Source organism: Neodiprion virginianus, chromosome 5 (genome assembly GCF_021901495.1).
Source record: "Neodiprion virginianus isolate iyNeoVirg1 chromosome 5, iyNeoVirg1.1, whole genome shotgun sequence".
Lineage (NCBI taxonomy): Eukaryota > Metazoa > Arthropoda > Insecta > Hymenoptera > Diprionidae > Neodiprion > Neodiprion virginianus.
Window position 1 is genome coordinate 15,382,907 of NC_060881.1, and position 25,534 is coordinate 15,408,440.

Consider the following 25,534-nt stretch of genomic DNA (forward strand, 5'->3'; position numbering starts at 1 on the left):
AACTGCGAATAGCCTTATAGAGAAAGTCAACACATGTTATTAACTGGCCCCCTACCTGTCTGGATTGGTTGGAGCATAGACTTCTAGAGATAGACTGCGCGCTCTGTACACCGAGTTGGGGCCGTGACAAAACAGAGAAACAGCTGCAGGCATTCCCTTTCAGACTCTCACTTTAATGGGTGATTTGGCAGGGAAAACACTACGAAACCACGGTCGTATACCGGGACAATCTCTTGAAACTTGAAAATCAACTGCGCATGCGCCAAATAATTCAATCTCATTGGTCGGCGAAATCTTCCCGTGGCGATATTTTTGTCTGCGAAGCAGGAGGCCAGCGTACACAAAATGTGTACGTTTGAATTTTCAAAGAGCATAAGCATTAAATTCCGACCGTTCTTTGAAGAGTCAACTTTCCGACCCAATAACAAATGCTTCTCAAACCTTTCCGATTCACTACCTCAATTACTTGAGATTCTAACCTCGAAAATTCGTATCAACTACATCGCCGCCAGGAAGAGTTTGACAGCTGAAACTCATCCCGAGCCATCCCGGCCAGCCTGCACAAAGAGCCGATAAAACTCGCGCACGCGCAGTTGATTTTCAAGTTTCAAGATATTGTCCCGGTATACAGGTGTGGAAACTCCGTTGATCGGGGGGGGGGGGGGATCCCGCTTAAAGTATCATTCACAATTGACTTAGTGCTGTGGTTGGGGCAGTGGTAGTGTAATGCAGAAGTGTAAATGCGAATACCATGCAAGCGTTTATAATAATCGACTGTGAACAGTCACATGGTATTCGTGATTCTGAAATTTCGCACTGCACTATCACTGCCCCTACCACTGCACTAAGTCAATTGTGAATGATACTAAAGTGTAATACTTAAATATTATGACACTAAAGTATAATACTAAAGTATTATTTACAGTTGACTTAGTGTAGTGCTAGGGGCAGTGGTAGTGTGGTGTGATGTGACAGTGCAAAATAGCGTTCACAAATTGTCGATATTGCAGTGTAGAAAGATTTGACATTTCGAGCTTTAAGACATATTAAATGATATAACAAACTTTGTGGAGAATTATAGATAACTAGGGGCTTCGCCCCTCCCACCTTGGCGCTGCGCGCCTCGTTGTTCAGCGCTTTGCGCCTCACTATTTCCATATACATTGTCTATTAGACAGTTGAATTCTTTTATGGTGATTTGATGACAGGTCAACTATGAAGATATTTGTCAAAGACTGTCATAAACAGCCGATGACAGCTGTCAAAGGAAGTTTTGCTTACTAGATGCTTTTTGTTTTGTTTTTGGCATCTCACCCCACCGCCAACTTCATGCGTATACTATTGTTATTATAATCTTTTTTTACCTGTTGCTATTAAAGGCTTCAGGCTTCAGGCTTCTTTTTCATTTGTTCAGGACTTTTTTATTAGAGAGAAAATGAATTTCTAATCAAAATAGTCTTGTGTACTGCCGCAATATTATTAAAAATATTTATTTGTAGGCACTTCTTTTTTTCTTAGCATCACGGAAGATTGCTAAATATCGGTCCCATATTACCGGATTATTTTGTAATTTCTCGATAATTAATTGGTATATATCATGCATATTTTACGTTAATTGTATGTAAATATTTGAGGCAAATTTTCAAAGCATCTATTTTAATTGGTCGTGCGGTGGTTTGATTCGTGGTGCAATGGAGAAGCTTGGAGATTGCAAGGTTCTGGGGTCTTATTACAATTATTCACCTTTAACATTTCCCACCATCCAAGCATTTTGATTGGTTGATTAAACTTTGTAAACCAATCAAAATACTTGGGTGGTGGGAATTGTGAAAAATGAAAAACCATAATAAGCCCCTTGTACTGTTCCCACTCCCACTACTGTCTACACAAATCGATTGCGAACGCTCACATGGTATACGTATTTCCAAGCTTCCGCACTGCCGCACTGCACTATCACTGCACCAAGTCAATTGTGAATGATACTTTACTGTCCATAAATAGTATAGTTCTAAGATTGGCCACATGGTTAGCGATATGCAAGGATCCCGGGCACTGATATACCAGAGAATATCTTGAAAGTTCGCAGTCGGTCATCGCCGACTCGGCACCACTCAAGTTCTTCGTCTGTTTCTCGCAGGCTGGCCATCCCATCTTTAATTTTAAGCTGTGAAAGGCCGTAAAACGATTGCATCGACGACGACGACCGGTATGCTTTGACAGGGAATGCCCCATAAATAAAACGAAAACAATCGTCGTCGTCGTCGATGCAATCATTTTACGGCCTTTCAGAGTAAAATTAAAGATGTTATGACCAGCTTGCGAGAAACAGAGGAAGAACTTGAGTGGTTCCGAGTCGGCGGTGACAGATTGCGAACTTTCAAGATATTATCTCGGTATGTAGGTGTATAGTTTTGCAATGTTTCGTCAACCAATCAGAAAGCTTAGATGGTGGGAAATGTGAAATTGCATATTCGAATCCGCATGTAGGTATACGCCGTTGACTGAGGATATGCCTATATCCTCAATCACGTGTACGCCGTACACCAGCACACAAATTTATTGCAAGCCGGATTAGAGATCGGCTATATCGGTAGGAGGTGTTTGCACGTCATATACCTACAAATAAAAACTATGTCCTTAGTGAACAGAGTCAGGAGTACGGAACTCAAGTCCGTGCCAGACTACATCTATTACAATATTTATTCAACTACTAGTAAATATAAAAGTGTATTGTGTGACAGATTATCATTAACGTCGTTAAGCGAGAGTCTTTCACTCGCGCTCTTTGTGAGAAAGAAAAGGCACGGCTATACTGCGAACAGTGCATGCGCGAGCATGTAGCTATTCCATTCTGCGGACTTGGCCATTTTCATGCAATAAAATGAACCAACTTTTACATGCGGTGTTCGGTCTTCTTTCGTCGTATACCTATCTCTACTTGAGTGGTTGCAATGCAACAGTAACCAAGGAGTGAACTGTCATGAAAACATACATGAAAAAGTAACGACCGCTGTAAAATGGTATTTTATTTCATGAGTGACGGTAAGATTATTTACCATCTCATCATTTTAATAAACTAAGTAAAATTATTAAATATATATGTACGGAAAAATACTATGCATTATTAACTTATTCCTTCGTAGATTTTAAGGTTAGGTTAAGTTCGATTATTAACTGTTATATTATTTTAGTGGTTCAGCCTCCCGTAACGCTTTTTATGGGTCTCGACAAGTATGAAAGTAAGATACCTTTTAACCTATTCTTTGTTTTAATCAATTTATTTTTTTTATATACTTTACTACCAACATGTTTTGGTAGTTTACCAATCACTAGGATTACCTTAAAATTGAAGTAATGTGTAAACGCTTTGAAGCATTCATATTTAATTTCCTGTCAACGCATTCGTCAGCAAAGATTTGAGAAATTATCGTTGGATAATATTTTCCACCATTTTTTTTTTCTAAATCACGAACTATCTCTGTTTGATAGAACTTTTTTTACTTAGTAATATCCAGCTGTCAGATATGATGTTCAGCACGGTTCAAAAACTTTGTTAATCATATAGTAAAATTCAATGAAATTATCACAAAACTTATTTGAAACCCAACACTAGTGGGTAAAATTTTTGTCCAATTTGTATTTGGTGATCCAAATTTTTGAATGGGTCTTGACCCGTAACATTCCCAATTTGGTTGACTTTTTTTTAATACTATTTAACACACCAAAAGTTTCCATCTGCTGGAACTTGATTCCAAGATGATTATTCTATGCATATTCAAGATCTCTGTTTTTAGATGAAGATCTCATAAAATGGGGTTGGCCGGAAGATGTCTGGTTCCATGTCGACAAATTCTCATCAGCTCATGTTTACTTGAGGTTAAAGCAAGTATGTTTTCGCTATATGAGCAAATGAAAACTGCTGAAAACAATGACATTCTTGTTCATATAGAACTGGACTATGATCATTTTTCTTCTATTTGCGACACTAACAATAAGGTTTCCTCAACAGTCTTCAGATTTTGAAAGCTGTCTTGGTTGAATTCAAGAATTAACATTCGCAAATTAACAGTAAAATTCTTTTTTTTAAGGCGGTACATATGAGTAAATGACTGAAAATCTGGGTGGATTCTGGGAATACTTATCTACAACCAATTATTCAATTTGATGTAGGTTTGTTTTATTTAAAAGTGTGTGAATCGAGTTTCATTAGGACTTTTGTTTTTAGAATCAATTATTCAGAAGCATAATTCTTATTATATTACCAATAACGTCAACCATTTCACTTGGTGACATGATTTCTGTACTTCAAATTTGAAGATAGTATTTTTCCTTTTACTCTTCAGCATGATCTGATTTTTTTTTAAATGTAGTGACTGCTTGATGTTGAAAATCGATATTTTGCTCGAAGTTTAGAGATATTTTATTTATTTGAGAAATTACAATGTACAATCTCATTACGATAAGCTATCTAAGAATATTACGAAATGGCTAAGCCGTTTGTGATATCGCAAGCACTCGTGTTATCAAGCGAAATGGTTGGGATTGCCATCAATAACATTGCTTTTTGTTAATCGATGGTGGTGAAAAGAAAAAATATGTAAATAAATCTTGATTTACACACTTTCGAATAAAATCAGCTCTTGCTAAATTAAATAATTGGATGTCAATAAATAAATTCTTCAAATTCATCCACTTTTTCAATTGACTATTTATAAATACCCCTCAATGTCGTTATATACTTGGCAGGGTCAAACAATAGATGATATTCCTGGGACTGTTCTGGAGGATGCAGCTCAATTGGTAAAAGCTAACAGTATAGAGGGTAATAAAATGAACGACATCGATGTTGTTTACACAATGTGGTCAAACCTGAAGAAAACGCAAGGAATGGAGGTTGGTCAAGTTGGTTTCCATAAAGAGAAGGAAGTGCGTAAAATGCGAGTTGCGAAACGCTTAAATACAGTCGTTAACCGATTGAACAAAACAAAGAGAGAAGAACATCCGAATTTCATGGCAGAGAGGGAAAACAGGGACCGAAGTGAACGTGATGATAAAAAGAAACTTCTCAGGGAACAGAAGGAGAACGAAAAAGCAGAAGAAAAGAGAAGGCAGGAAGAAGCAGAAATGAGGTAACAAATGAGCATTTCAAAAAACCTAATTAAAATCCTAAATGCCATTTGGCAATCATATGCTCTAAAATTTAATTTAGTTTATCAGTCAAGTGAAATTTCACTTTTATTATCATAACTACCTTGCATACAGAGTTAATTATTTCACGATTCAATGTACAATTCATTCATTCGTCGATTTACTTTTTTGCACTGCTGAAGTTTTTTTTTTTTTGCATCTGGTTTCCAGAAGCTACAATTCGCTGTTCAGCCCAAACAACATGACAACGAATACCGAGAACACTGGCTATGATTCGGACGACTTTATGTGATGCATTTATTCTCAATGCTAACTAATATTACAAAATTGATTTATTGGTCGACTATGTCAACATTTACCCATCTTTTATTCAGCCTGCTGTATTACTTTACAACATGCAATATTTAAAAAAAAAAAAAAAAAAACTCATTAGTTGTCTGGCCATGTTTCGTACCTTACCATTTATCGTATTATAATGCTAGTTTTGTAGCTTCAAGTAGATATGTTAGCACAGCAGAATTCAGCATCAATCCAGATCTTTTCTGTGCAAGAAATTTCTCATAAAATGTAACTGATGAAACATAGTTTTATGATGAAGTTCACGCAAGCTGTGATTCACTGAAACACTGACTTGTAATCAATATTAAACATTCTTATTTCCATCTTTTTTTACTACCAATAGATATATTTTCACAACGGACCAACTTGCCTATGGATGAATGCTGTCAATCGCGCGTTTCCATAGTATAACTACAGAGTTTAAATTGAATTATTTTATAATCAAATTAGCAACAATGATAGCATATATATTTTTTTTCGGCAGAATGAAAGTTTAAATATTAGTTTCTCCATACAGAAGTGTACCTGAAATATAGGATTGTTGCGATAGGATTTTTCATGTGACTTTTCCCATTTAAATACGTAATTTATGAAAATATACCTATTCGTTTATTTACCGAATTTTTCACCATAACGGTGAGTACGGTAATTCTTATATGAATATAAGAAAATAATTGTATTGATAATCCAATTACTTTGAAAACTGATATTAGCTTTTATAGGTTGGAGCCAGAGTAAAATCAGGGCTTTTTGTATCTTGTTCGAAATGTTATACTAAAGACGACTTTTTAAGTTCAACGAAAACAAATATTATGTATTATATTAATATTATTATGTATACAAAATTGAATCCAGTCCAGCTGTTGAGTTACATGGAATGAGGCACCTCTAGTTATTAGACTTGAGCTAAAAATCCTGTAGGTTGGGTAGATTTTTAGTTCAGTAAAAACGCATGTTAAGCTTTTGCTTCAGTAAAATAAAAAATAAAAAAAAGCTGTTTCAATAACATGGGTTAGTGAACAGAAAAAGAAAAAATGTCACTAATTACAAAGTGTAATTACAAATTCAAGCTGCAGGAAAAGTATGCAGTGAGTTCAGAATTCAGATGACTGTTTTCAACCAATGAAACGACAAGAAAGCCAAACCTTGTCTATTTAGTTTTAATTAAATTTATTTTCTAGTGTATTGAAGTAATCATTTCGATAATTTAATATCAACAGCTTCCAGCGCCTCTGTTATCCACGTTGGATATTCTCCATCCGGGTATAACTCTAACATAAATTTTCGAACAAACTGGGGAAATGTCTGCTCTTTGATACTGTCCCTGATATCTCTCATCAGCCTCAATTGGAAGTTGATGTTATGCACGCTCAGCAAGTGACAAGCCACGGTTTCCTGTGTCACTATTTGGTGTAAATAGGCACGAGTATAGTTCTTACAGGTTGAACAATCACAGGAATCGTCTATTGGTGCCGTGTCGTATTTGTACTGCTTTTGTCTCAAATTTAACTGACCTGTCCGTATCAGCGCACAGCCAAATCTCTGTAATGTTGTAATAGATGCACTGTTAATACTTAATATTAAGGCTTTGCGATGAATCGATTAATTATAGACGCTGATGAATTGGCTCTTTCACTTAATCGATTTTCGATTAGGCGATTTATGAATGATTTTATTTTTTATTTTATTATATTCACAAACAGGTAATAATAATAATAACCTTTATTTATTACAATTTTATTTCTAAACAAGGAAGAAAGGAGAATAGTAAAGCAGGTTGACAGTCGCAATAGAAACATCTGCATTGGCATGAAGGATAAGGGAAACTCCCGAAAATTTTGTCCAGGTGTAGCCGGACCCGAGTTCAAATCACCAACCAGCAACTCAGCGCCTGAATGGCGACCCGTCTTAAATTTTTGCAAGTTGCCATTCAGAGCCTTATTGGCAGGCCGGAGACTTGAACCCATGTCTTCCCACTCCGTAGACTCTGGTGCTAGCACCTAAGCTACTACGGTCAGTGGTACATAGTGTTTCGCTGAAATGATAGATGCAGCAATTCAAAGGGAACCCACAGGATGTAACAAGATAACGTGCACGTGGGCCCGATACTAAAAACTAACGTATGATCTAATTCACTTATAGATGAAATTGATGTTCGTGACCGTGTAGATAGTCTACAGAGTCAATTTAGTTGGGTGACAGCCAGGGATAAAATGATGCAATTATAACAATCAGCTATGTTTTTTCAAAATGAAGTTCCGGCAGGACCCCACCTACCACCATCAGGTTTCTTTAATGTAAAATCAATCACAATTTTTACATGAGAATTTTTAGTGTTTAGAAATTTACTAATGTACATAAATGCCACTGTTTATTGTTTAACCTTATTATTGAAACTAATGTGAAAAACTGAATTGTTCAAATCTTACATATATCGACATTCCTAAACGTTTGCGATGTTTGTTGCATGATATTCGAGAAGGAAGTGACTACCCACCTACCTATACCGATAGGACTGTTATCTTAATATTTATTTCAACAACTATGTTTGAACAGTAAGAAACCTGATGATGGTAGGTGGGGTCCTGCCGAAACGTCGTTTTGAAAAAAACATAACTGATTGCTATAATTGCATCATTTCATCTCTGACCGTCACCTAACTAAATTGAATCTGTAGAATTCACTGATACTAAGTCACTCGATATTGCTAGTGTGGAGAAAGAAAAACGTTAGACCAACATGTATTTCTATTCATTCTTGTGGGCTCAAGTTTTAATTTATCTTTAATAACGTTATGGCTGCACCTTAACATTTCCAGCAAATTCAGACGTTGGTTGAAAGTCGTGATAGCGGTGGAAACATGGTTTTTTTCATTGATCGCTTTGCTAATTGTTCTATTGATTAATTTTCCAAAGAATGGACTGATCAAGAATTTTGTTTCACTGTTCTTTCAATTAATCAAATAACTGGTCTCTTCCACTAGTATTTTTACGATTAATCCATTGATCTGTTCTTTCAATTAATTGTTTTTCGGATGGAACAATAGATGGAAGTCTACGATTAATCGCACAGCCCTACTTCATAAAAAAAAAAGATGTTTTTGTGATTTTATTCCACAACCTTTCATGAAAATAACGTCTGCGGTAAAAATTCACCTAATTTGAAACATAAAAATTTCAATTACCGCTGTTCTGGTTGGAAAGACACAGTCGAACATATCCACTCCCAAAGCGCAGCATACGACTAAATCAACAGCAAATCCAACCCCCATTAAATACCTTGGTTTATCGACCGGTAGAACATTGGTTGACAAATGTACCATTCTCCAAAAATCATTCTTGCTTTCTCCACCACTGAAAATAACCATCAAATCAGACAAATGGTTACACATCACAACTACTAAACATCGCATATCTTATTTAGTAGTGTTGATAATTATCGACAATAAGCAATATATCCAAAATCACCTCAAACCTCCTATGGCAAAACCATTGACTTGCCGCTGTGTCAACAATTTAGCACTCTCTGTTCTGAGCTGTGGATCCAGTCCGCCTTGAACAATAGGAAAAATATTTTGCTCATCAGATTTTTGATGAGCCAAAAGGCACCTGTCTACCCATCTTGTGGTTCTAATGAGTGCAGAGAGAAAAAAGAATTTTATTATTCAGTGGCAGTATTGAAAGTCGATTGCATTATGGTGGAATAATTTTTATTCCCAACTCAACTGTGATGGGCACTTTATTGACCTAAAAATTGAGACAAAAGTAGAATTTGACATACTTTTTTCCCGCATCTGCGGAAGAAAAGTTCTTATTACCCACATTTGTAGAAACAAAGTTTTTATTTTCCGCTCATTTGCGGGAAAAAAGTAGCACTTTTGTTTAATGGGGACCACTTTTTAAGTGAATAAAGTGGCCACAGTTATCGAGAATAAAATCCTCTATGCAACACCGGAATAAAACCGATTATTTCCTTGGGTGATTATTGTCTGCGCTTTGCTCAGGCAGGACACCCAGCCTCAGGAATAATCTTTGACTTTATTCCCTTATCACCTAATGTTACTATCTCTCAAACAGATTCTAGTCCAGCATCTGCAACTGTTCTTTCTCCAATTATCGTGGACAGCAGGAAACAATAGTTTTTTTTTGCTCAATTGAATTACCTATGCATTGCCTCTTCAACTCGAGGCCCGGTTACTTTTGCATGGACCACATCATCCAGCTGCATTATGATATCTGCACCAATTGTGTTTTGTATCTCAATTGAGTGTTCCGGTGTCAACACACATTCAGATCCTGAAAACAACTTACACAACAAAGAATTAAGGAATATCGCACCAATTCTAAATACTAGAAAATGTGGAGTACTTGATTCACAGAAAATAATTTCTTTCAGCTCTAGGCAATATACTGTCTAAGCAAATGTTCCGAATGAGCGATGATATATTTGTAGCTAATAGAATTTTTTTTCTTTTCATTAATTTATTAGATCGTGTGTGAAAATTGAAAATTGTTCAGGTTAACAACTCACTCTTTGCAAGGAATTTGAAAAGGTGATTTATAGTAACAAAAATGAGAAGTTCTTCATCGCGAACTTCATTGAGTTTTATTATATTTTTAATCAGTGATAATAGTACACTTGGCCAAGTGGATTTCACTCTAAAATGTTAAACCAATTTCAAATTAAATTTGCAATGTACATCTGCATATGACACTTTGTCAGAAAAACCAGGAAAAAGTAAAAACATGTTAATAATCAGAGGATTAACTCCGCATTTACTACTTATATGTGAACGTTTCTGTTAACTTCAGTATATTACCGAATTCAGAGAGTAAAATTTGAGAAAGTTTCAAAAGTGGAAGCGAGCAAGCATACTGCAAGAACGTAACATTTAAGAATTCAATACTAATATTTGTTTTAGTGCTTATTATTAGCTTGTGAAATTTTAAAGAATATTATTCTCATTTTATTCTGATCCAATAAATGCTACGTCATTTTTTCATGCAAATTAGTTGCATAATAATAACAATAATAATTATCATTCCAGTCTTGCCATGCCCTTTCGGATATGTATTCATAAATGAATAGCTTTTGTGGGGTGTAGTAAGGATGGACTAGTGACAATCATTATGCGTCCGCAGCTGTCTTAAGATGTTTAATAGGAACACCTGCATTCGCACAGGGGTCAAAGAAAACTGCAGAAAACCTCACCTGGGTATAGCCAGACCGAGTTCAAACCTCAGCTTACCGATTTGGCACCTGAACGACGCGACATATGTCACATTTTTTGTGAGCTGCCGCTCAGATCCTCCTCGACATGCCAGGGATTTGAACTCAGGTCCGCCAGTTTCACAGTCTCGCATGCTACGCTACTACGGTTGGTTCTACATTGGCTACTACATTGGCGTAAACAGGAATGATAATAACAAATGCACAAATTTTGATTATTTCTAGAATATTTTCATGCTGGGATTAATATTTGGCAGAAATAGCTGTTTTAAATTTAAGAAAAAGCTACAGCTGTGGCTGATCGGACATTTTTTGGTGGAGATAGCCTTTAGCAAAATTTTTCAGAACTTTACTGTTACCTTAAGAATCTTCCAATTTCTCCTGATTATGTCGTATTTTAGAGCTTGACACAACATTGATAATCTAAAAATTTAACTACTGGACAATTGATTGGTGTGATAATTGATCAACTTAAATCGGCAAGAGATTTTAGCGATGATTAGGTATATATTACCGTCATAGGGAGAACGGAACGTTACACCCTCTTCAGTGATATGTGCGAGTTGAAGTAAAGAGACCATTTGAAATCCACCTGAATCAGTGAGAAGAGCTCTTTTCCAATTCATAAATTGGTGCAAGCCACCTGCCATTTGCAAAATAGTTGTACCCTTAAACATTTAAATATGTAATTAACAGGTGACCAGAATTAATGGAATCATAAATCACGAAATTATCATTTCAAATCATGTAGAAATGATTTAAGAAAATTCTTGTACAAAGTTCAACTGACTGGTCTTGTTCCGAGGTGATACGTATTTCCGAGAATTATTTGACAGTCCAATTTTTCCAACTGCTGAGGCAGCAGCCCCTTCAGGGTTCCCTGTAAAAAAGATTGCTAAAAATATTGTAAACTATGCATTTATATTTCAAGGGCACAATCTTATTTTCTACATGTTTCGTAGGTTCGTTACGCCCGATCAAATTAGCTAATGATGGAATGTTACTTCTAAACATTTGAGGAACTGAAATGTCCTTTTAGTTTGCGATATGCTGATTAGTAATAATGATACAAACAAGAAACGTTAAACATTTTGTGTTACATATGCAATCATGATATTATTAATGTAGCTATGACATCCAAAATGCTTCAATAGTTTGAGATCGGTTGGCAAAAAATCAAAACTTTTTATTAGATTTATTATGAAATGCTCGTACACTACGTGTTTATCAAATTATATTAAATGGAAACTATAGAGATATTGTCAAAAATACAAAAATAGTAAATACCAGAATTATGCATAAAAGCTTAAATATCCATGCCTCGTTTCAAATCTCTTCATAATAGTTAAAAAACGTAGAACAACTATTTAATTTTATACTACATTGCCAGATTTTTACTATAAAGCCTCTGAAACAAATTTACTTCTTCTCAGTAATTAATTCAATATTGGCATTTGTTGATCATAGGGTGTGTTCGTGTTATCTACATTTTTTATACTTTTTATGTATGTCATTTTATTGACATATTTCGCATTTATACTCGTCAGGCAAAGTCGCATGGACGTATATTGCTTGGAAAGAATGGGTTACCAACACGAAGCATGGTTTTTACATAGCATACTGCGGCCTATTACACGAGTTTTTAATAACGAATTTTCTAGACTTTTTATATTTTCGTGTGAAGATACTATCACTGTATATTTCAAAAGTGTAGAAAGTGTAGCTAACACGACAAGTCAATAATCAATATCGATGCTTTCAATGTAAAATCAATGCAAAAAGTGTCACAGTAAATCGGAGAAAGTGTTCTCAATAACATGCAACATCGTGAAGTGAAATCGAACAAATACACTAGATTTTTAACGACTTTGAAGCAGTTTGAAATGAAGCATCCAGATCTGAGCTTTCATTTATATTAATTCCAGTATTTTTTCTTTGTGTATTTTTAACGAGGGATCTCTACAGCCTGCTAATATAATAATTTCACGAATACACAACGTACGATCATCCCGTAATATAGTTCTTCAAGATACGAACCTCCTTAACCAAATCTGTCAGAATTGTGTATCTGTCAAAAACTAGCTAACCTAACTACTTGCATTGTACCAGTACATGGCGTGACTTTTGTAGCCTCTACCTGAGTGCCAACCGGCATAAATACCGGAGTGTCAACATCGTGATGCGGTAGAATCATTAATCCAGTTCGAGCTTTCGAAGTTGAACATGTTTCTGCAATTTTAAAAGTCAAAGGGACTCGGCATGGCTGTTTGCGATCCATGGCGTAATACTGTGCACAGGAGGTTCGTAAAGTTAGCAACCGAAGTCAAGATAATCAACTGAAAGTAGTTTAGATCGTTTGCGCGTGCCTTGAATATGAGGAATATCACTCGCTCTCGTTTGGGCGGTCATTCGTTTTTGGGAAAAATTTAAGTAAAGTTAGGATATTGAATTTCAGCACCCGGATTTTGAAAATGATATCATGCGAAAGACTAATAGAATTTCAGATACATTGTGGTGCCAATCGTTTGCGCGTCGTTTGCGCAACCAGCAGCACGAAATAATTTAGCAGAAAATATGAAAAATGACCAGTAAAAGAATTATTTTCTCTAATATACCCGGAAATGAACACGGGTAACTAACAAAATAATGAAGTAGATATAAATATTGCGAGAGGTATTGCACTAGGTCTTGAATTAATTCAAGCAATATGTTTATTCTCACTTTCAGACGCTACCGATTTAGCAGTTTTTTGCTCTTCGGTTATACATCCGGATTTTTCCTTCAGAATTGCTGACATTTTTCACACAGTTAATTAAAATTTGATTTTTCATTGGGCTCGCTAGATGATGCTTATGATGCTTAGGATGTTTTACGCATCCTCTCGATGCATTGTTGGGAAGAACCGAAGAATCGTATTGTTATGATGCTTTCTGAATTTCTCTGGTAAGCTGAGCAATGATTGGCTGTTGCAAGTTTCTCTTACGCGGCAGCACTGGCAGCACTGCTGGCTTATCCTGTACAAAGTCCCTAGATTAGACAGGTCAAGACACGTGTGTTCCAGTTTTTCTCACTATAACGTGGGCAAAAATGTTCTATGCGCGTTCGCCCAAAAAATATCAAATTTACATTACCGCATTAACCAGTTTTGACCAATCTTGCTCAATTTTTTGAGGTTCAGCATTAACGAGTTGCGCCCTTCGTGTCCTGACGTTCACGAAATAAATAGAAGCACGTATATATTTTGAGGTTAATCATTGTGACAGGACAGGAATCAGAAACACACCGGGTGCTTTCCATTTAGAGCACAGTGTGACACAGTGTACAAATTTCTATTGTAAGCGGCCAATCCGGGCAAAGGAATAGACCAGAAATGTTTACACCGTGTCATATTGTGCTCTAAATGGAAACCATCCATTGTCATACGAAACCTTTGGCGCATTCTCACTAATTATTTTGACCATGCGTGTCTTGACCTGTCTAATCTAGGGACCTTGATCCTGTACATATAGGCCGTGTTCGAAAATTGACTGACAGTACTGTCGGCAATCTTTTATCTCTTTTGCCCTTCCAAGTTCGTGAATAGCTCTGGTTCTGTCCTAGGGAATTTTCAGTACTGTCAGTCAATTTACGAACACGGCCATAGGGTGCTATTTCGGCCGCGTTCGAAAATTGACTGACAGTACTGTCAGCCATCTTTCACCTATTTTGCGCTGCCGAGTTCATGAACAGCTCTGTCTCTATCCTAGGGAATTTTTAGTACTGGCAGTCAATTTACGAACACGGCCTTCATGAGCAGTAAAAAGCAGCAGTGGTTTAGTAACTTAGTAGTTTTCACTAGCATCAGTCTGGTAATTTTACGCAGCAGCAGCGCTGCTCATGAAATAGGTCGACTGTTCTTGTGATCTTGTGGCTTGTCGCTCGAAAAACTAAACTGCGAGCAGCAGAAACTTGCGCCGGAAGTGGTAGGGGAAAACTGCTGCTGCTGCCGCTTTTTACTGCTCATGAAATAGCACCCATATACGTTGGGTACTTTCCATTTACTGACTCAAGTCGACTTGTGTCGCTATTTCTGGTGTATTCCTTTGCCCAGATTGGCCGGTTACACCAGAAATAGCGACACAAGTCGATTTGAGTCAGTAAATGGAAGGCACCCATACATGTTCTAACCAGAGAGAAACCTTTCTAAGGTCCTCCGTCAACGACTAGAATTCTCTAGCTAAATTTGTTTTAGTAATAACGACTAAACCATTGACTATCAGACATGGGAATACATCATCAAACATCAACAAACGACCAACACAGAATTAAAAAGAAATCAATTTATTTGGGTGTCAATGACGGCCTAAGTATAGGTATAATATTGACCTGTTTTCTACCTGCTTCTCTTATTAGTTTTAACTTGACCCGTCAGGAGGCAGATCTTTCTTTTTCCATCTTAACAGTGTAATGAGTGTTGGTAGTATTCTTACCATCTTTTCTAGTGGTTGGCACCTTGCGGCAATTTTCCCGCTAATTTTACTGTAGTAGGTTGTGAAATTTTGTTTACATGTCGGTGCAGTTGCTCGGCTCTTAGCAGCTACGTGTTTTATAAATCATATTTTCTGCTTCCCTCCTGATCTGTGGTGTAGATTATGATTTTATGATCTTCTTATTCGCTCCATAGAACGCAGAGTGTTCCGTTGTGGAGTGTTAGTGTTAGCTTTATGACGTTTGGATTGTTCGTTTGTTTCGCTCTTACATCAGCATGGATGAACCTGCATGTAAGTCTTTCTAATTTAACGTGCATTTTTCAATGTCAAGTCGTATTCCCTCGACAAATAATCCATTTTAAAATTATTGGCTTGACGAAGATCTATAGATATCCTAAAACCTTATTATTGTCAATCTGGATATCGTCACATATCCATTGCATTCTTTGTCACGATTAATGTCACCGGTGTCACCTGTTATAACTCGCCCCATACTAGCTTAGAGACCACTGCGATACCATCGGATTATGTGAGATTGAAACTTGTAACGTCAATGTGACCATGCGATTTTGATAATTGCTATTTCGCAATTTGAGAATGGTCTGAAATCCGGTAAACTGTAATGGAGCATCAATTCACTCATGTTTTGCCCATTCAAGTCCTTCAAAGATATACCGAAGCTATAGAATGGTAATTTTTCTTTCGACATTATTTGGTTATCCAAATGTTACAAATTTCGGTCTCATATGCAAGTTATGGTCAGCTTTTGTGAAGATCTGCAGTTTGATAACTGTGGAAATACGTAACCTTATATACATAGTAAAGGGGATGCATTACTGATCCTACAAACTTTTTCTAAAAATACAATATTTTGACCACTAATAAATTTCTAACGAAATGAGTTTTTACCATGCTGTTTGAATCGACTGTATTCCGTATCTTGTATCTACCAATTATTAGTCCTACTAATATCGAGATTTTTTTTTCATAACCTGCATTATACAACTGCTCTACTAAATACAAATTTCAAAATTATTATAATAGCATAAGGGCACGAGGTCGAAGTTAGTCATGTTATCGTGATGAAACATTGAGACAAAAGTTAATATTTTACTATTTCAAAATAACTTCTGAAGGAATTAAGTTTCCAAAATATGAAAAAGTTTTGCTTCAATGCGGCTTATGAATTCCTGGGAAATGCTCAGGTTATGAAATAATAGTTTTTCTTTAAAATGCTTCGTTAAGTTAGGAATTTAATCCCATGATGAAAAAGTACAGAACAATTGATTTGTCATCACAGACCAAGTATCGGGTAATATGATTTTAAAAAAACTATTGGCCATAGAACGACAAAAGAAACTCCAATTCATTAAAATGTAATCCACTTTCGCTGGTTTACAAATTGTTGAACCAATTATTTCACAAACAAATACTCAAGCTGTGTTACTCCAAGTTGCAACTCGAAACACCACCTTGGATTAATTATTTTCAAGGTTTCTGTGACACTTTAAATTTTACTTAAAGGAATGCCGGACACATGTAATGTATTTGCATTGCTGAAGAACGTTAGCAATTATTTTCGTTTTTTTCAGTAGGGTAGATGCGCCGATAGTTGGTCATCTTTGCATACCGTAATTTTCAACACACAATTTATGTATTGGGGGCACAAATTAATTCGGTCCGTTCTCAAAAGATGGATCTATAAACGTGGCTCTAAAAACATTCAATTTTTAAGTAGTAACAGCTGATTGCCCTGGTTTTAGACAAATTGGACACCTGCCGATAACATCCAGTTTGTATTGTTGTGAGTTTCATATAAAACGTTTTTTGTTACGCTGTTGAAAATGTCAGTTTTTTTGATAACTAAACACCATTTGCGGGAAGTTTTAATTTTTTGTTTTAATTGGAAAAAAAGTTCAGCTAAAGCTCATCGTATGCTTGTGAAAGTTTACGGTGATAATGCTCCAACTGACAAGTCACGTAGAGAATGGTTTCGGCGCTTCAAAAGTGGTGATTTCAGAGTTGAAGATAGACCTCGCTCGGGACAGCTAAAAAAATTCGTAGACGATGAATTACAGGCATTACTCAATGAAGATCCGAGTCAAACGCAAAACGAGACTATAATTACTTCGTTTGAACCGTGCATTACGAGAAAAACGACCGGAATATAAGGAAAGACATGATAAAGTTTTTTGCATGACAACGCTCGGCCTCATGTCGCAAAAGTTGTCAAAAAATATTTAGAAACGATCAAATGGGATTTCTTACCGCACGCGCCACATTCTCCGGACATTACTCCTTCTGACTACGGGCTGTTTCGACGGATGCAACACGATTTGGCAGGTCACCGCTTCACTTGTTTCGAAGAAATCGAAAATTGGCTTCAAAATTGGGATTGCCTCAAAAGACGAGAAGTTTTTCTTACACGGGATTCGGAAATTGCCTGAGAGGTGGGGAAAAGTTGTAAGCAGTGATGGACAATATTTTGATTAATTTGTTAATTCATTATCTTTTGAAATAAATGCATTTTTTGAGCAAAAAGAACGGACCAAAATAATTTGTACCCCCAATATAACTATACAATATGAATTTAAATAATGATGAATGGAATGATCAGGCGGTTTTCTTCAAGTTCAAGGCTTTCGATGTGCAATCAAACAAGTTTTTTTTTTCCACCCGAACTACTGCGTATGACACAACCTGCTACGCAATGTTCTTCTCCCACCCTTAATGCTTAATGTATTATTTTTTGCAGTACAGATTGTTGTACAAAATATAAGTCACATCTATCTTAGCAAAGATTACAAATCACAAAAGCATACAAATTTTGTTTAAATTAAGCATAGTATCGATATTATTTCGGACTAAATTTGTAAGTGGCTGACAACTGGAGGTGGCTGGCTTACCTGTGTATCTGTCTTATGATATCCGTGAAAACAAACTCTGAAAATAACAAAATATACGTAATTCATACAAAATTTGAAAGAGTAAAAGCGAACAAATAATCATAATGAACCTTTATTTTGAAAACTTTTCAGCTCTACAGACAGGACGATCAAGGCGTCAGAAGATTGATAAAAAGGGGCGCTATTCTGCTTTGGAGAAGCTGAAACAGTTGAAAGGGAGCAAGAACAAGTATCACGTTGACGAGCTGGCCAACGTGTACGAAGAAGTCGATGAGAGCGAGTACAGTAAAAAGGTTCAAGAACGTCAAATCGATGATTGGATTGTTGATGATGGTGAATGGCACTTTCAAAAATTACGGTTTCAATATTTTCTTGGCAATGATCAAAAACTTTGCAAATTTTTAGTCAATAAACAATGTTTTTCTTTGCAACTATGTTGTTGGTTTTTGTAGTGAAAAACTGATTTTATTCGTGAAATTCAGATGGTAATGGATATGTCGAGGATGGTAGAGAGATATTTGATGATGATTTGGACAGTGAGAGTATTCAGCAAGCGTCACAGACGAAGGAATCTGGACCTCGGAAAAAGAAGAGTAATTCAAACAAAGGGAAAGGAAATATTAGGAACATGCTCGTAGGAATGCCCTCTAAGAAAGAGACCCAAGTGAAGCTGGATGATGATGATATATTGAACGACCTTATGGCAGAGTTGAAAAGTGGTAAACAAGATGTGCAGCCAAAGAAAACTCGTGAACCAAATAAATTTTTAGTCAGGCCTCACACCAAGTTACGGTGAGTTCAATTAAAGCAAATTCTTTCAATCTATTCAATTTCTGAGTATCGGTACGTAATTCATCCGATGATATTCATTAACATGTAATCGCGCTTTTATCTTGCATGTCCGATTTCATCGAGAGGTAAATCGCTTTTGAAATTGTGTACGCTTCATTTCCTTACTCTAAAGTTTCCACGCATCTCCTTCTAATGTCTCGCCCAACAATAACTTCAAGCTCATTCCAAAATTTTTCAAATCTCTTCAACAGTTGTAAAGTCCTTGAATATCTACAGAAATGTCCAAAAATTCTTCAAAATCTTTCTACAATATCTCCCATCATTTCATGCGTTTCATAATACCAACTCTCTCAAATTACCAGCGCATTCTGGTCTTTTTTATGGCAAAACACCGTTCAAAGACAATGGTAGAAGTATGGTCATGTGAGAAGCTAACTTGACTGTGTATAAGAAATGAATATGTAGAAGCAACACAAAAAACTGCCTTCTTTCTGGAGAACTCCATTTAAAAATTCTTTGTCGGAATGATTTAATTACAGAGTAAGTCTGGATATTTACTGCTCCGACTTTAAGAGACAGGGTGGCGACAGGCCGGGAAAACCGGAGATAGGTAATTATAATGGGCCATAGAGAAAAATATATTTTTTTTCTATTAATCTTTTTCAAACTTTAGTTATGCTTTGTAAATTCAGTTAAGCTAACTGATGGAAATGGTATTGTTCAAGTTCCAATTATTTGTGTGAAACGAAGCAATAATACGTATTTTTTAGATCCAAATTTATATAATCAAGGTGCACAACTTTTGGAGCTTTTGGTCATAAAAACTGCCCAACATTATCTAAGTTTCATGGGAAAACGTGAGGGAATTTTCTTCACGCAAAATTGTCGCTACCCTGACAGGGTATTTCAGTATGGACGAATTTTTTTTTTTTTTGCTTGTTTTTAGGTATTATGCAGAAATTACTAAATATTTTGATGTCAGCCTTATTTTTAGTTATTTAGTAATATTTGAGAATATTCTGTGAATCTTAGGAAGTAAATATAGTGAAAATTATACGCACTACAATACTTATAGCACAGATTGCTGGTCAGTTTAACACACAAATTTACTTAACTTTATTCGTTAATCATATAGAGATATTTGTACTAAAGATACATATCTTGCTCAAAGTTAAACTATCAGTTCGTGAGGTGTTATGAACGCCAGATTGATGAATGCAGTTTCGAGAAAAATGCGATATAAGTTTTTATATCGTTTCGATGAGGTTTAAACTAAACACTACCTAATGTAAACAAAATTGTTGACACTTACTGGTCAATCTATCAGCCCAGATCATAATTACATATGAGTTTTCGAACAGTCCCTGTTTTTATCGAGGCAGTAGCTTCTATACTGCACGAAGCATTCTTAAAATTGCTACATCATTACCACTTTTGCGAATTTCACCAAAACATTTTACATACATATATATTAGGGTGTCCCATTTCTACGGGTTTGACGCATTTTCTTAACGCATACCCTTCAAATATTGTTCAAATAATTCAAAAACAATGACCTAATTTTTTCAGATTTTCATCTTAACTGTAACCTGTGCCGACAACAGGACGGATTTACCCATTTAAAATAAACGCGTTTATACAAATACATGCAATTTTGGGGAATTGCGTGGTGTGATGATGTGAATTGTTGGTCAGACTTATAGCACTAATGACTATTAAAACCTCGCAGTTGCCGATTTTTTTTGAATCCTATTACTTTTGTAATAAAATATATACCTACTCAGAATGTGTCCGAAACACGTGTATTAAAATATTCCCTCATTTATTATATAATAATATATATACAATAATTTCCCATTTAAAAACGGGGAAATCCACTCTGTTGTTGGCACGGGTTAGAGATTATATAAAGATCTGAAAAAATTGGGTAATTTTTTTTGAATTATTTGAAAAAGATTTGGCGGGTATGTGTTGAAAAACACCCTAAATATAAGACATCATAATATACATACCATTATTTATGGGTGTTCCAAGAGAATTTTTATTCAGAGAGTTTGAAATAATTAGAAGAATCTTCGATAGTCTTGGAAGTTTCGGGGGTGCTTTATCTTATAACCTTAAATATTCTAAAACTCTACTTTTGTCTAGAAATGCATTAGATTTTCCTCAGTTACCCATTGGATAAAAGTTCTAATTGTTTCCGACTACCCTGTAACGCCATTTATTCACGTTGACGATATTTATTAAAGACAACGCTGTTAGCACAAGGAATTTGAAGATGATCATAAAATTATGCCACTAAACATGAATTTCTTGATTCAGAGTTGAACGACGTAACAAGTTTACTTTTTTTCGTTCAAAAACAAATTGGCTCAAACGGATTTTTTTGTACATTATATTTTTCTTCAATTGGATTTGAATTTGATGCGAATATAGAGTTGATAAGCTGAACGATTTAGGTTTCAGTAACTTACTGGAACTGGCAAAATGTCAGGGTCAACTAGGTCTTAGGTCCTGGAAATTTTGGAAATGTAATGGAATTTTTTTCCCAAAATTTGGTGGCCACCCTGATTAAACATCAGCCAAATTGCAGTTAATATGAACTCTCAGTTTTTTTTTGAGTGAACTCAAATGTATAGAAGTGAACGGTTTAAAAAATTTTTTATGTTAAATTAGGACAAATGAAAAAATAACGGTGCCACCCAAGTTGCAGAAGCCATTGCTTAATGTGGGATCCGCCAGTCAGCAAATAGATGATAACAGTGAAGACGAACAGCTGTTTGATATAGCTACCAGAAGTGAGAAGAGCATGAAAAAGGAAACGGATCTTAAAACTACATCACAGTTCTGCCCATCATCCGTCAGTATAAGTCAAGCGATTGATGATGACAGTGATATCGAAACGCAAAATTATAGTTGTAAAAGTTCAGAAGCTCCTTTTCGAACTCTGGAAAAGGCAAAACCTAGTCACACAAATCACATAGTCGATAGCATGGAAGAGGACATCAACCATTATACTGATGATGTAAGCCCAATCAATTTTACCTCTCAACCATGTTTCAGACGACTGAGATATATATTATTATATATATATATATAAGGTTGAAGTTAGTAACGTTAGTAATTCTTAAGGGGCCATTCTAGAAAGGAAAATATATGCCAATTTTTGGATTTTGTTTTTATTGACATTTTTTTAATGATAAAATGATTCAAAATTCTGTCAAGGAGTTTTTATCATACTACCATAAAATGTAAAAAATATAATTTTTTTGTAGTGATTGATAACAAAGTGTCGGCTGTACAATATTTCTTCGCTGAGGTCGTTTTTTTTTTATAAGGGTGTTCAGGCGGGTCAGTATCGCCAGCAATTCTTGAGCTAAAACAAAAAACCAAATCTTCTCCGATTATGCATGAAAACAGCAAGAGAACTTATGTAGTATCTTTTTGAAATATTGATTTTTGCGAAAATGGCGCATTATTAAACAAAAGTTCAAGATTTTAGGAAAAAAGTTTGTAACAAAAGAACTACGCAATATATCGACAATATCCTATGTACTTCTCCAGAGAATCTAGTTTTGAATGTACAGTTGAATTTTGAAGTCGATTGATAAAGATTTATTCAGCTTATGAATTTACCCAGTTTGAAAAACATGGTTTCGAGAGAAACGCCTTTATAGTTTTATCTTCGGTTTTGATACTAATTTTGTATTAGATGAAGTTTCAATTTTTCATACCCTTATTTGGTGATTTCTGGGGTATATGAGAGGCCTTCTGCCGCATTCGCAGCTTTCTCACGGACTGATTGCTACAGCCTTGAGCTTGATTCTATTGAAGCGCTCACCGTTACGTTGTTTCACTCAATTACTCATAACTTTTTCAATTTTTGGAAATTCGACATCTCTTTTGGGCCAAAATATTCTTGAAAAGTGTAATAATGTGGAGAAAAGAAAAAAAAAACCGATTTCTTGCAAATTCTAGAGTGGCCTATTCCCTTAATGGGATATATATGAGTAGATGGTTGGAGAATGGGTAAATTTTAGATATTTACAGCTCGAAAACCGATTATTTAATTCACTTGACGTTTGTTCTATTCAAAAATATGCTGATCGAGCTTTAATTTGTAATTTGTTTTTAACAGAATCAATCAAGAGGAAGCATCGTTATTAATAATAACCTCACCATTTTTGCTCAGTGACATGTTTTATAGTACGCGAGATATCATGTGTGTGAATTTGGTTCAGCACTTTTTTAAAGTAATAGTTATGAAAGTTATGTTAAATTGTGCCATCGCCGTTTTCCAAAAAATTGAAATGGTTTCCAAAAAATGTCTCCTAAGTCGGCGTCTATCCGGAAAATCGTAAAAATCGAAAACCTGATAAGCCCAGCAAAAATTGTGTTGGGTTGTGCTAGATTTGTGCTAACTTGTACCATACCAGAGATCGTACGCACAGAGAATATCTGGAAAATTGGGAACACTCAGGGAATTTCTTACAGCAGGGAAAAGTCATTCAAAAGTCACGGAATATCAAAAATAAAACTGGAATGTTGAGTCGGAATGTTTTTTCAGTTCTTTCAAAGTTTTTGGCTGTACAGAATACAAAACAAGTTGGTACAAGTTCGGTACAAACCAACTCAATGGAAGAAATTTCAAAATCTTGGAAGTGCTTGCTGGTTGTCTGTTTTTTTCAAAGTTGGCACAAGCTTGGCACAAAACCTATTACAATTTGTTTTTGACGTATGTATTTTTTTCCGTGATAAACGGACGTTCTCAAAAAACGTAGTACGGCACAAGTTGGCACTAATTTAGCACAACCTAGCACATCTTTTTTTCTTCAGATACCTCAAGAGTGCTGGGCTTATCAAATTTCCAATTTCTGTGAATTTTAGGAAAACCGTGGACTTAGAAGATGCGAGTACAACTCAGCTATTATTTTCAAAAAGTGCCGGGCCAACTTCACACACATCTCAAAAAGGGTTGAATCGATTTACTTCAAATTTAGAGACCGTTTTCTTGGACAGTTCAACCTCCTTGCGCCAATTCGAATTTTCTTTTGCCGGTAGAAAATGGCCACAGTTTGAAGTTGAAATACGATTTCTCGTCCAAAATTAATGACTTTATTGTTTAATCAGCAACAAAATTTAATAATTCACAAAAGTGTGGGATCGTGGCAAAAAGAATAAACTATCGAAGAATACTATCTCGAATTTTAAAGTAAATCAATCAAGCCACTTTTCAGATGTTGAGGGTAGCACAAAATATGTCAACAAGTGAGATGGTTGAGGATTTCGTCAGTAATAATGTTTTCTATTATTGGTTTCAATTAGAAAAAAATATGTTAATGAAGCTTGTTACACATACTTTTCAGTAAAACAAATCCGAATAGACCCTCCAATTACCAATAACATGTTCATGTCTAACTTTCCAGAATCTTAAATTATATGTGCTAATTCAGACGCGTAATTAAAATAGAATCCTGATGATGGTACTATTGCTCTTTTTTATCAAAACATACGTAATTTGGGTACTTCACTGTCTTTAATTACGATGAAATAAGGAATTCATCTTTTATTTAGTTATCAAGTTTCGACTTTGAAGATTCAAATCAAGCATTTACGGACACGTCGAAGACAACCAAAGCCTTGCAGCCAGAATTAAAGGGAAAAACCGTAAAGCCATCAGTTACGAACGAGGATATGCTGAGTGATTTATGGGATGATGATTTTGGAGAACAAATAACGGAGATGGAAATATCGGTTGATAATTCAAACCTTCCTTTACACGTCAATGAAACAGGTGAAAAAATATTTAGATTCTACTGGTGGGATGCCTTCGAAGATCCTTACAAACAACCTGGCGTGGTCTACTTGTTTGGCAAAGTTTATATTGAGACAGCTAAGGCCTATGTTTCCTGTTGCATTGTGGTCAAGAATATTGACAGGAAGATCTACCTCCTACCGAGAGAACATGTGAGTATTTCTACCTCATCCAGTTTTAACAATTAAGTGGGGCCAATACACTTGAGACTATCCTTATGAAACAATAATGTTGAACCTTGATAATCCAAACATCTGTCATCCGAATCACGATCGCTTTACTTCACGTTCACCAAACCCTCTATAATTCGAACTTCAACTTGCTGGTTTTTTATCGTTTTATTTTTTTTTTTATTACGCCCGCGTTTTTGATGTTTTATTACGTAGTATGTATCTATTTGAAAAACGGCGCGAATTTTTTAATTTATATGCATGTCGAAAGACTGCGCGCAATTAAAATGTTGCAAACAAAGTGTTCGATCAAACATGTTCAAGCTTGATTGCCCTGTCAGCGTATTAGTGGCCTCGCATATTCATTCTTATCAGTAGTTTTTAGTAAACTCCAAAAAAAATTTAGCTGAATAGATAGTCCGTATTATAACAAATATGTGTATGACATATTTTTTGAATATTTCTTGAGCGCTGAACATCGTGTCACCTAACATTAGTGTTCGATTATCTGAACTAGGCCCAGTCCCAATTGGTTTGAACAATCGCGGTTCTACTGTATTATTTCCATCAGATTAACCTCACAACACCTTTGGGTCATTTCTTCATTGTTTTCAAAAATGCGAATTAGGATAAAATGATGATATCGGACATCCAATATTATTCGGT

The 25,534-nt window shown here is 35.6% G+C and overlaps 3 protein-coding genes across 8 annotated transcripts in view; 2 read left to right on the forward strand and 1 right to left on the reverse strand.

The window, feature by feature from the left end:
* The first annotated feature begins 2,688 nt into the window (after window positions 1-2,688).
* On the forward strand, window positions 2,689-5,577 carry LOC124306519 (coiled-coil domain-containing protein 25). Of its 6 annotated transcripts, none has more exons than XM_046767359.1 (5): window positions 2,689-3,020; window positions 3,192-3,239; window positions 3,781-3,882; window positions 4,747-5,129; window positions 5,359-5,577. In XM_046767359.1, the coding sequence occupies exons 3-5, from the start codon at window positions 3,811-3,813 to the stop codon at window positions 5,438-5,440; spliced, it is 537 nt and encodes a 178-aa protein (XP_046623315.1). In that variant the 5' UTR covers window positions 2,689-3,020; window positions 3,192-3,239; window positions 3,781-3,810; the 3' UTR covers window positions 5,441-5,577. The 6 variants fall into 6 exon arrangements, with proteins under 6 accessions (XP_046623315.1, XP_046623314.1, XP_046623313.1 ...); XM_046767357.1 differs by having other exon boundaries at window positions 2,691-3,020; window positions 3,795-3,882; XM_046767354.1 differs by having other exon boundaries at window positions 2,712-3,042; window positions 3,795-3,886.
* Window positions 5,292-13,033, reverse strand: LOC124306518 (queuine tRNA-ribosyltransferase catalytic subunit). The gene is made up of 7 exons (XM_046767353.1): window positions 12,854-13,033; window positions 11,507-11,596; window positions 11,231-11,384; window positions 9,650-9,782; window positions 8,955-9,116; window positions 8,672-8,840; window positions 5,292-7,029 (listed from the first exon to the last, which is right to left on the reverse strand). Exons 1-7 carry the CDS (start codon window positions 12,992-12,994, stop codon window positions 6,682-6,684), a joined length of 1,197 nt encoding a protein of 398 aa, XP_046623309.1. The 5' UTR covers window positions 12,995-13,033; the 3' UTR covers window positions 5,292-6,681.
* Window positions 13,034-15,171: 2,138 nt separating this feature from the next.
* LOC124304979 (DNA polymerase alpha catalytic subunit) overlaps window positions 15,172-25,534 on the forward strand; it is a 29,450-nt gene continuing 19,087 nt past the window's right edge. The window contains exons 1-5 of the mRNA XM_046763849.1: window positions 15,172-15,476; window positions 18,224-18,424; window positions 18,574-18,883; window positions 21,560-21,908; window positions 24,458-24,850. Of these exons, the coding sequence (XP_046619805.1) occupies window positions 15,461-15,476; window positions 18,224-18,424; window positions 18,574-18,883; window positions 21,560-21,908; window positions 24,458-24,850 (1,269 nt within the window). The 5' untranslated portion in view covers window positions 15,172-15,460. The remainder of the gene's footprint in view (window positions 15,477-18,223; window positions 18,425-18,573; window positions 18,884-21,559; window positions 21,909-24,457; window positions 24,851-25,534) is intronic.